This window comes from Phyllopteryx taeniolatus, chromosome 3, assembly GCF_024500385.1.
Source record: "Phyllopteryx taeniolatus isolate TA_2022b chromosome 3, UOR_Ptae_1.2, whole genome shotgun sequence".
In the NCBI taxonomy this organism is placed as follows: Eukaryota; Metazoa; Chordata; class Actinopteri; order Syngnathiformes; family Syngnathidae; genus Phyllopteryx; species Phyllopteryx taeniolatus.
In genome coordinates this window covers 25,126,562-25,138,964 of record NC_084504.1, presented here as the reverse complement: position 1 = coordinate 25,138,964, position 12,403 = coordinate 25,126,562, and the positions used below count along the sequence as shown (strand labels likewise).

General features: G+C 41.9%; 1 protein-coding gene across 7 annotated transcripts in view; it reads right to left on the bottom strand.

The window, feature by feature from the left end:
• pde4d (phosphodiesterase 4D, cAMP-specific) overlaps positions 1-12,403 on the bottom strand; it is a 217,063-nt gene that overhangs the window by 59,507 nt on the left and 145,153 nt on the right. Inside the window, exon 1 of one of the 7 annotated variants that reach the window (XM_061767854.1) lies at positions 8,794-9,553. The exons of the other annotated variants lie outside the window; for them this stretch is intronic. Within the exon in view, the coding sequence (XP_061623838.1) occupies positions 8,794-8,882 (89 nt within the window). The 5' untranslated portion in view covers positions 8,883-9,553. Of the gene's footprint in view, positions 1-8,793; positions 9,554-12,403 lie in introns of those variants that run through there. 7 annotated transcript variants of the gene reach the window in all.

The window sequence follows — 12,403 nt, the reverse complement described above, 5'->3', positions numbered from 1 at the left end:
ACCAGAAAGTTAGAAATAACTAGCCCCCGGCACCAGTTTCGCTGGTTGACGTGAAATTTGGTGGAAAAAGTCTCAAGGACCCATGCATGAAATTGACCGGGAAGTCAGCCATTTTGGCGAAAATTTCAGGGTTCGTACTTTTTGGTCTCCACCAGGGGGTGTCAAACATATGGCCCGCGGGCCAGAACCAGTCCTGTATAAAGATAACTTTGAATTTTAATCTTATTGAAAGTGAACGGTGAATACCACTTCGGTTGTGCTATTCACAATTTGGTTTGAAAGTACAGGAAATATAAGTCGTTAATGTCGCCAAAAGACCTTGACCTGTAAACATTAAAAGCAAGCTTTGGTTGGTTCGTTAGTTTAGATTTTCTTGGGGTGGTGTTTTTGCAACACTCGTTTGAAATGCGGTGGCCCTAAAGTGGTCAATACGGCTCAAAACTAGACAGACAGAACGTTGCAGGTACACGCCGCTGACACAACCCACAATTAAAAGCAAATAAAGGCACATTAACGAGAATGTAATAGACAAAATAAACACCTTGCGGAAGAGTTTAAATGCTGCCAGTGCGTACTGAATGAGTCCTAAATGACTGTTTGCTGACTTGAGTGTTATTCTACACGCCAATAACGTAGGAGTCTGTGCTACCGGATGGATGAAAAATGTAACAGTTGGGATTGTGCAAGTGGGAGTGCGTTTCCTCCAAGGAAGCCATTGCATTCGTCATGTGCCAGCACGCACGCACACACAGAGGAAAGAGTTGGCTAAACATTTGTTTAAATGTTTGTACAAATGCGGATATAATGGCAAGTTTTAGGGAGAAAAAAGTGAGCCAGAGAAAGTTTAGTGTCAGTGTAGAAAGTTTCAAGTGTGTCATTAAGACTTGATTCGGCCAGGTATGAGCGGGGACTCCCTCTCTAAGCGTGTCTAAGCTGTTGATTACGCCGAGTCATAAATACTGTCATCGTCCAAATCGTCAGCATCATCGAGCTTCGCCGCTAATGAGGGCAATTCCCGGAACGCGTGTCAGGCGCCACCTCCGGACGCCACCGACCACGAGGGACGCGGTTGCACCACACCAGCTGGCTATGTAATAAGCGCTTATTACCTCCTCCAAGGAGCAGGAGGTTTCCATCGCTGTGTTTTTTTGTGAGCGGGATTATGCAAAAACGACTCACAACCAATTTTGGGGGTTGTTTTCCATCAATTTTGTTGACATTTTTCTCAATTTTGAATGATTATTGTCAATAGTCATAAATAATCATGTATAACGGGTGGAAAAGTATATCGCGCGAACGAACCCAGCCCACTGAACATTTACACACACACACATCTCACACCAAGAGTCCTGTAATATTTGTTGCATTCATTAAGCTATTTCTTTCCAAAATTGCTTACTTAAAATGTATTTGTACCCGTTTTATTTTTTTCTACTAATTTATCTCGTGAAATATATATATATATGTATATTTTTTTTTTTGCAAATACAATTAAAATAAAATTTAAAAAGTATATATTGGTTGATCAATTATAATTACATTATGAGCGATGACAGTTAAAAAATACGTTTACATGTATTTATTCCTTTTTATAATTATTTTAGTCAGTTAATTTTTTTTGCAAATGCAATGAAATTAAATAGGATAATTTATAAAAAAAAAAAAAGGTTTATTATGAATAATACAGAATACAAAATGTGATTCAATTATTATTTTGTTATTAAAATAAATTATTTTTTTATGCTGAGCCAAGGTAGTAATGTTCTGCCTTGGCGGAGTTTCATGCCATTCTAACAGACATGTTCATAGGTTTTAACTGTGACAAAGGTCAGAGGACGTCCAAGAGTAGCCCCTCAAGAGCAGGACGTCTGTATTATTATTAGATGATTTCCTTCAACTGCAGCTACAGCACTCCACATTGTTATGTTTCATTGCCATTTATTAGTGGCGGTGAAACCATTGAAGTGGACGGCTCCTTTGTTTGTGCAGGAAGGACCCGCGCTTGATAGCATCTCGGGGCCAGCCTCAGGTTTTGTTTGGGTCGAAGGCTGACGTACAAGCCCACGGAGTGGCACTCTGTTTCACTGCACGTATTAAGTTTCACTGAAGCATTTTACGAGGAAAACTACAAAGGCCAGCGTAATCCAAGTTAGGGACGGGAATCAATCATTATCATGTCACTGACTCATGAAAAAAGTTCCTATTAAAACATACTACGATTGATTTCTATGTTGAAAATCCAACTTTTTTTTTTGAGGCTATATGCACCAATATTACTGTACAGTACAAAATGTTTGTTTTGTTTGAAGGTTGTACATTTTATCCAAACTTACCACGCCAGTGTGCTTGGTTATGGTGACATTGTTGACCTACAGTAATCATCATAGGCGAGTCCCTTCCATGAGCCGGCAAAAATTAGTGTGCTTCCTAGTTCCAAATCCATTGCCAAAGACGAACGGCTTGTCAAAAAAAGAAAATTGTTACCGTACCAAAAATAGCATGTTCCACACTGCAGAGACTGTTCCACACTTGAGTTTTTATTCCTCAGAGTTAATACTGCCGCCACGCCGCTCTCTCTCTCTTAGACCATCATGACAGGGCCGCCACGTCAATGCCCACATTAAACATGGCCACCACGTAAGCACGTCTTTTGGAATTGGTAACATAAGATAACATATTGTAAATAAAAATACGTCATATATTTAATTATTATTAAATGTAGTTTAAATGTAGCCCTTCTAGTTTGCAGTGGTGTAGAACTCCACTGCATCATCACAGTAGTTGCACACCACTGGAAACTACCACCACAATAAGAAACATATTGTTAAATTAATACGTCTCTGACAGAAAAGCGGGCACAATTATCTTTGTAATGATCATCTTCTAGTGTTACGGTGCGCTGTCGCGTGACTTGACCAAAGAGTCGAATGAAGCAAGCCATATTTTCAATCCCTAAATAAAACAATCAGTCAGTTGCCATCGAGTTCAAACTGCGGTGATGTTCTTAATTTCCGACAGCTCACAAAAACATGCGTCATGGCCGCCAGTTGCAGGGAGGGTGCCAGCTCGCTGCTGACTTTCTTATTGATCTGTCCCTTCTTCTCCCCCTTGGTGGGCGATATGAATGCCAGATTGAGTGGCCACGTGTAGCAGCTGCTGTGCGGACAGTGATACAGCAAACTGAAAGAGAAATGGATATTTACAATCGCTGTGATGTCAAAGCTGCCTGGGGCAGCACGGAGCCTGATTGCTATCACATTTTCTTACCCTCTCCTGGAAGTATGGTGTCATGTAGCAATACCTGAACATTGCTATCAAAGACAAATATTACTGTGTGTCGAAAAGCTCACATCTTTATTGGTCATGGTCAAACTTGATTTGCACTAATCTATTTCTACAAGATCCCAGGGGTTGTTTCTGGCTCCAGATGACCATTTTGCGTCATTCCAGAGACTTTATTTTCTGTCAGTATTCACCACTAAAAGAGACACAGTATTCCACTTTTCTAAAAAAAATAAAAATAAAATTAAAACAGTTCCCAGGTGTCTTGATGAAATATGGTCCATTCTTCAGTTACAATTGCTCAAGGATGAACATTACATCGTATCACCCTGTCAAAACAGCTGGCTTTGGGGGGGGGGGGGGAGGGCGGGGGCTGTCTTGTCCCATGCAACTGAACCACTGTGCACCCCGCCCCCTCTACTACAGGGCCAATGAAGAGTACGGTATTTTTACATACTGTAGTATTATTAAAATTTGCCCAACTGTGAAGTTACATTACATCCAAAATCTGACGACACATTTTCAGAACTAGGCAGTTCACCAAAAATGTATGCAATTTCACACTTGATGGGCAGGCAGGCACTCCGAACACCCAACTATTTGCATACAAGCCATGAAAAAGTAAAATTTTCAAATGTTCCATTTAAATTAGCTTTGACGTTTAGTAAACAGGCACAAATATATACTGTATATATGTACGAATACTTGCTAGGAACTACCTCATTGATAAACATGGAAAATCTGAATTTCAGCATGCGAAAGTCTTATTGGTGAAAAAAAAAACATGCACTGTCATAATTAGATATGCTTATTTATTAGTGCTAAAATGTCCTCACATTTTAAATATTCATTAGGCGATATAACTCCCAACATAATCATACTGCACATTGAGGGTTCTGGAAAGTGGGCAAAAGAAGATGATTTAATAAGAACACATCATCAACAATGTGTGAAGAAAAATGCAGATGATGACTGAAACAACAACACACACAATGAAGTAAACTCTGGTCTGGTCAAGCAAGTCGTTGGGGGGGGGGGAATCAGGAGGTGAAACACTGAGGTCTTTGTGGGCAAGAACTAACATTCCACGTTAGCGCTCATGCACACGAAACTGAGATATATTGTGAGAAACATGTCTGTTACGCTTCAAGTCAGTTCATAATCAAGTTAACACTGCACCGCGCAACTTGTGGGACTCGTCAGTAAAGTACAGTAACGTGCTATAGGATTTTCTCTTTAAAGCAGCACAGATCAGTATTTTTCTTGACAGGGATTTGTTGGATAGCGACAGCGTTCTGTTCCTACAGCGGTAATGCAACCTGAATTTGTACGTAGATTGGGACATGCCGTAATCTATCATGAATCTATGATAACACAATATTATTGTAAATTCAGAATTACAGAAAATTGTTGTATTTTAAACACTTGAGCCATACATACTGTATATGACAATGAAATGAAAAACACTAAGTGCGGCGATAGCAAAGCGCGTTTTCTTTTGCCACGCGACCATGTATTCAGTGCCTGTACGCCCACCAGTTCATTCCGCGAAACTTTGTATGTCAATCCCGTCATAAACCGAGGACTCCCTGTATCTTCGAAATTGGGCTGTACAGCCACCAAGTCGAGTCATTTCGTTGTCCCTGACTAAACCTTATGTCCAGTTGCAGCACTGTAGCAAAAACCCCACTTGACAAAAACTCACAGTCTAGCTACAAAATGGAATGAAAAAAAAAAACACCAATAATGTTCTTGGTATGTTCCTACCCTCCCCTACGGTATATATTAAAACATAAATAAATAAATAAATAAATAGTGGGGGGGGGGGGGGGGGGGGATTAAATGAAAGGCTGTTCAGTGCATGCCAATGCAACAGGTGGCCTGAAGGAAAGTCATTTGTGGAAACTTGGATTCTAGTAAAGTACACCTAAATTGGTGTGCACATGCAGAGCAACACTAATGCTGCATTCCCACTTTTGCTCTACTCGGCTCAGTTTGGGGCGGTCAGTTTTCCACTAGTGCAGGAAACTGCCAAAACCACGCTGGATTGAAGGCGTTACTCAAACCACACAACCTCGTAGGAAAGCAAGATTGATGCTACAGTTGATCAGTACCTCATACGTATGCGCACACGCACACAGTGCTGGTGGGGGTTCTCGGGAATATTCTGCAAACTGTGAGTGATGGCTTTGTGTTGTCACAAGTGACAGCAGATCTACGGTCTCACCAAAATAGGGAAACAAAAAAAAAAAGCCCATTTTATGAGCAAGGTAACTGGCAGAGCGAGAAGGTCATCTTAAGTTTGCCCAAGCGCAACTACAATCAATGACACAGGGCAGCGGCAGAGGAGAGCGAGATAACAAGTGTCTCATTGTCAGAGGCAAGACTCGGGGGTCGAGGTGTAAGAGGTACACGGGAGTGTGTCGAGGCACAGGAATGAAAATTGACCATTAACCAGTCAAATATTGGAAAAATGCATCATCCGTCATCCATAAGTGGTCAAACGGGCCAAAATAGCTCCAGCCCTCAGACAATGTGTCTAGATTACATTTCAATGCATTTAAAGCAGTGTTGAAGGCAACACATATTCTCCCAAACAGACAACAAGCACATCAATCACGGACTTTTGATGTCAAAAGTCAAACTTTTGCTAAAATAAACTCAGTTTTGAGCACACCACACCCAAGTTAAAATGTACTGTATAAACTCCATACTTCAAATGTTCCCATATACACAGAAATACATGGAACTCCACAGAATATATAGGTTTTTCTCCGGCTTTATGGATGGATGGATGGATGGGTACACAGACAGACTGACAGATAGATAGCTAGACGGATAGCTAAATTAGGCTCTTACCTCTGATATAAGTTATGCTCTTTGCAGGTAGCTAGATCAATAGAAAAAAATAAGACAGATGGGGAGCAGACAGATATTTCATCAAATAATTGACCACAAAAGTGTTTAAATTGCTGTTAGGTAACAGAAAATGTGTAGTTTTTGTGAGATTTTGAACTAAATGTCACAAGTCATGTCACACTGCTACACCTAACACGGACAGAAAGGGAATAGCTCCATTATCAAGGTGCAATGAATAATACACATCCTCCCGAAAGCTCCTCTGGCTATGCAAACACACACACACACACACACACACACACACATACACACACGCTCAACAACGACGGTGAACACTGGTTAGTGATGGCGAAAACCAAAATCCCTGCCTGGGTTTAAATTGAGTCCACGAAGCTCATCTGTCATGTTTCATAGACTGATGCTTGAATACGACAAGCATGGCAGCTTGTTGAATTGTTACCACACAAAGTATTCAGGGAGAACTTGATATCTCAGTCAGCAGTCTGCACTATTAAATAAGGATGAAACAAATATCCTACGGAGTTAAAAACAAATACCGCATAGAGTTGACTAGCCTGTAAAGTAGCGAAGGTATTTCCACATATTAAACAAAAACTGTATCTAGTTTTGAACGCTTTCTGCTCGAAGGAGTGTATACAAAAAAATCTGGCAGCGTGAGATTCAAGCGAGGAACAAGGATGTTTGAATGTGTTTCACGTAATCAGTAAGGGTTTTTTCCCATCTATAAAGTCCGCCTCCTTCCGTGCATGACGGTGCAGTAAAGTCCAAGATACTGTACTGACGTCTTCACACACGTCAATGTCTTCTTCCGCTACCGCAGCAGTTCAACTTCTGCGTCCCGAGTGAAAAACTCCCTCACCCGTAACATGATGATAGCCCCGCGAACACTCCCCTAGTGAACAGCACCGACAAGTCGACCCAGCAATATTCCTCAATCAGTGGTAGAATCAGAAACACATTTTAGACTGCCTGTAAAAACTGTTTTTTTTCCCACTTTTTTTCTGTGTGGCTGTTCTTCATAAACAGCACAGACGCAGAATAGGGGGACAAAGTCAAACTGCAAATTCCATGCCTTTGTTGGTAGTATCAGAAAACCCTTTTACAATGCCTGTAAAATCCGGAATTTCGCATCATTTTTCTGTCATTGTTCTGTATGAATGACAAAGTTGACCTGGAAATTTTCCGGCTGCAGAGGTAGCACCAGCTGTTTCTTTTTGTACTACCTGTAATAATCAGATCTTCCATCTTGCCGTTTTATATAGTATGAACGTCAAAGAAAGGGTGACATCAACATCGGTAAAGGCCAAGTAAATCCGCAGATTTCACGACTTTTGGAGATAGTATGTAAAAAGCAGCATTTTCCACCTTACTTTCTCATTGTCTCATTGTTGTATATAAAAAGCACATAAGGAATGGGGGAACAAAGTCAATATTGAAATTCATATTTACACTGCATAGAAAATTCTGGATCATTCTGACTCTTTGTGTGTGACTGTTCTGTGCAAAAACTCCAATCCAGAATGGAAGGGCACAGTGGACTTGTGAATTTCTTGGCTTCTGGGGTAGTATCAGATGCTGTTCATACACTCTGTAAAAGCTGGCCTTTATTTCAATGTCGCTGTTTTGTAGAAATGGCATTTTGTGGGATAAAATCGATCCTGATATTTTCTGGTTTCGGAGGTTGCGGGAGGCTTTTACACTGTCTGTAAATCTGGCATTTTTCTGCCTTTATTCCTTGTGGCTGTTTTGTATAAATGGCACCAACATGGAATGCAGCGGTGAAGTTGCCTTGGCAATTTTCCAGCTTTGGAGGTCAAATCAGATGCCCCTTTTAGACTACCATAAAAAAAAGAACAAGCTTTCATTTTCTTCCTTTTTTCTGTGTTGCCATTTTTCAAAATCGAACTTTCTGGCTTCGGGGGGTGGCATCAAAGGCCCTTTTCACACTGCCTGTAAAATCTGGCATTTCTACCCTTTTCCTGGGTTGCTGTTCTCTATAAACAGCACTAATGCAGAATGAGGGATCGAAATCAACCAGGACATTCGGTGGTAGTATCCGAGATGTCACTAAATAGCACCGAGCCACAACAAATAATAATACAGCTAATCAGAACTGATTGCATTGGACTTGGTGTTTTCACGACTTGTGTGCATGCGTGCTGTTGCGGGTCAGACGAACAACAAACCGTTTTAAATGACGTGAAGATAACCTTGGGTCCACTTAATGTCCACAAAAGGGAACCAATTTGCCATCCCAAACAGCACTTTCTGATGACGTTACTGACCCATCGCTACGCATTTCCTTTAGTTTTAGAGCGTAGCTATGGCACAACTACCGTATTCCCACAAGACCACGCACTCTCATTGGGGATGACTCATAAAAACCAGACAGCGGGTGAAAGACCAACAACGCAGCGTGACATTTATCAGTTTTTTTTTCTCCTCCTGCTTATTTGGCAGTTGAAAAGCAGTAAACATCAACTAGTGGCACTTGCTATTTTCCCCGCGCTTGTTTACGTTTGTTGTAGAAGAAAAATAACAGGAAACGTTGGGTCCGTTTCACAATACGTTTCCTGGCCTCAGACTGCATGGGGTCGGAAAGGGGAACAGGACTTATTTGTTGAAACTCACCATATCCAGGAGTGTCTTCTATGGGGAAACTGGCTAAGGTGCTTCATGGTCCTGTCACTGGAGACTCCTGGACACAGTCCGGGTTTCATGCTGAGGTAGATTCAGCTCTTTTCCGGTTCGGATTCTAGTATTTTACCGACGGGCGAAGACCCACAGTGTGCACCGGTATCATGTGTGGAGTTCCATGCTTCAGTAAACCAGAAGAGTCCAGCAACAAGCTATAAATAGAAGTCTTTGGATACAATAAAAAAGCACGTAAAAATGAAGTAGCACCATCAAATCCGTGAACAAAATCCCACTATAAAACAGCTAATCAAATCCCAGTGTAAAAACTGCAGCGTACGGACTCCCAGCAGTGCGGCCACCCGCGCCAAGCCCTCTGGGCCGCCGCCGCTCCTTTTTTCCTCGGTATTCTTCCGGCAAAGGTCTGGAAATGACTCCCCCGCATCCACATGGTGAGCCGGCTTCAGGGAGTCATTCCTCCAGAGAACAGCTGACGGGGGGCAGCGGAGGCACCGGCGGTATGAAGAGGAGGAGGAGTGGCGTTAGCGTGACTGAGCATGTTGCAAACCTCTCTGCTTTGTCTCGCTAACTTTCTCAACATCCCATACAGGAAAGTAAGGAAATACAAAGGGAGAGAGGTGAAAGGAAAACAACAACAACAACGAAGCATCTGAGCCTTTCTCTGCCTCCCTCCTCCTTCTCTTCCCTGTGTGGGATGTCCTAACCCTGTGTAAGAGGTGTGCCTTCGCTCTCCACTCCGCTAAAACCTATTGATCCTCTTACCATACGTGGCTGCGCTCCATTCCTAGGCGAAGTGTGCGCACACACACACACACACAGAATGTGCGCACACATGTTGACAGAAGTAATTCCACCCTCTTAAATCCGTCTGTCGCCGCACCTTTCTTTTCTTGGCGGAGTACGCCTTTGTTTGTCAGCTGATGCCGTCATAACCACGCAAGCAAGGCTTGTATTGCCCCATGCGCGTGTGTGAATAATGCCACAAAAGCATGCATAGGGCTTGTTCGAAACTCCTTACACAAGATATTAACTACCCTGGAACTACTAACCAGGAACAGACAGGGTTTTATTTCCAAATTTTTAGGGGAAAAAAACATTTTTGATGAACACTTGGACCTTCTAAGTTTTTTTTCATGGCGGTCATTATGGTGGTACTTGGAAAGTAATTTTCTAGGTGGTATTTGGTGTAAAACGTTTGTGAACCACTGCCGTAAGTCATGGGTCATAAATGATTAGGTTTAAAAATATTTATCCATGTACACTGGCAAAATAAGTCAATGTTCTAGTACAAACCCCAATTCCAATGAAGTTGGGAAGTTTAAAATGTAAATAAAAAAAGTTCCAATGATTTAAAAATCATTTAGAATCTATGTTCAATTTTATACACTCTAAAGACAAGATTTTAAATGTTCAAACTGATTTTTTTTTTTTTTTTTCCGAAATATTCTCTCATTTTGAATTTGATGCCTGAAACACATTCTTAAAAAAGCTGGGACAGGGGTAGGAAAAGAAAGTGAAAGTTAAGAACGCTAAAACAATTATAAACATTATAAAAAAAACAACAACAGTTTGTTACATTCCACAGATGAACAGGTTAATTGGAATGAGGTAAATCTCATGATTGGGTATAAAAGAAGCATACCCGATAGTCTTAGATGTTCGCAAGCAGGGACCGGGTGAGGTTCACCACTTTGTGAACAACTGCGTGAGCAAATAGTCCAACAGTTTAAGAAGAATGTTTCTCAATGCACAAATGCAACATATTTGAGGATTTTATCATCTAGGGTCCATAATATCATCAAAAGATTGGGAGAATCTGGAGAAATCTCTTCGCCTGAGCCGCAAGGTCGAAAACCAACCTTGAATGCCCGTGACCTTTGATCTCACAGGTGGCACTGAATTAAAAACCAGCATCGTTGTGGAAAGGTCATTGCCACGCGGACTCAGGAACACTTCAGAAATCCATTGTCAGTTAACACAGTTCGTCGCTACATCTACAAATGCAAGTTAAAACTCTACCATGCAAAGAGGAAGCCATATATCAACAACACCCAGAAATGCCGCTGGTTTCCCTGGGCTCGAGCTCATCTGAGATGGACTGACGCAAAGTGTGGTGTGGTCTGACAAGTCTACATTTTAAATTGTTTTAGGAATTCATGGACGTCGTGTCCTCCGGGCCAAACAGGACACGAACCATCCGGATTGTTATCAGCGCAAAGTTCAAAATCCAGCATCTTGGATGGGATGGGGGTGTGTTAGTGCCCATGGCATGGCTAACTTGTGCATCTGTGAAGGAACTATTAATGCTGAAAGGTATATACAGGTTTTGGAGCAATGCTGTCATCCAAGCATACGCCCCTGCTTATTTTAGCAAGACAGTGCCAAGCCAGATTTTGCACATGTTACAACAGCATGGCTTTGTAGTAAAAGAATGCAAGTACTAGACTTGTGTCCCATTGAAAATGTGTGGTGCATTATGCAGCACAAAATACAACAATGGACACCCCCGGACTGTTGAGCAACAGTTGTACGTCAAACAAGAATGGGAAAGAATTCCAACTACAAAGCTTCAACAATTAGTGTCCCCAGTTCCCAAACACTTATTGAGTGCTGTTAGAAGGAAAGGTGATGCAACACAGTGGTAAACATGCTCCTGTCCTAGCTTTTTTGGACCATCTATCAAACATCAATTTCAAACTGAGTGGATAGTTGCAAATAAAACAAAAAAACAAAACAAAACAAAACAAAAACCCAGGGAAAGAAAACAAAGTTGATCAGTTTAAACATTAAATATCTTCTCTTTGTAGCATATTCAATTGAATATAGGTTGAAAATTATTTTCAAACTTGTATTCTGTTTTTATCTTTGTGTTACAAAACATAGCATCGCCATTTGAATTGGGGTTTGCAATTAGAATGTTTTACCTTGGTACAAAATCCTGCAGCATTTTTGTGAGAACAAGCTCAAGCCTCTTTGCACTGTGAAAGAGCGTCATACGTCATGATGTCTTTCATAAGCACTGAGGTGTGAAGATAACTACAATCCCCCCCACACGCATGATTGACACTGATTGTAGGAAATGTGCATATTTGCGTGCGTGCATCCATTTAGGAATTTGGGTATAACGGGAGTGGCTTGCGAGGAAGTTATGAGTGGAGGTCGAGGTGAGTACACTCTGTGTTTGTGTGTGTGTGTCTATACTACAAGTCATAGCAGTGGCGCAGCTCCAGTTGCTTGCGGTCTGAAAAACAGGATCCAGCGATGCTTCTTGCACACTTCCTGCCCGACACGCACGTCAGCAGCCTCTCAAACGCTGCCAGGAGTCGAAACCACCTCGCCGCCTCTGTCGGCTTGCACCTTGGGCTACGTGGGTTGGGTGGAGCAGGCGGTGACGGGTGAGCAAACCGCTTGTGGCCAACGTCGAGACCGGGATGCGGTCCCGCTGGGAGACTGTGGCCGGCTTGTGCGCGCAAGCGGGATGACTTGTGTCGTAAAAGCGGCGACAGGGAAAACATTTCCATTTAGGAGGCTTCAAAGGACAGTCGCAAAACTAACAAGACCTCTTCCAAAGCTTAACTTGAGGAGA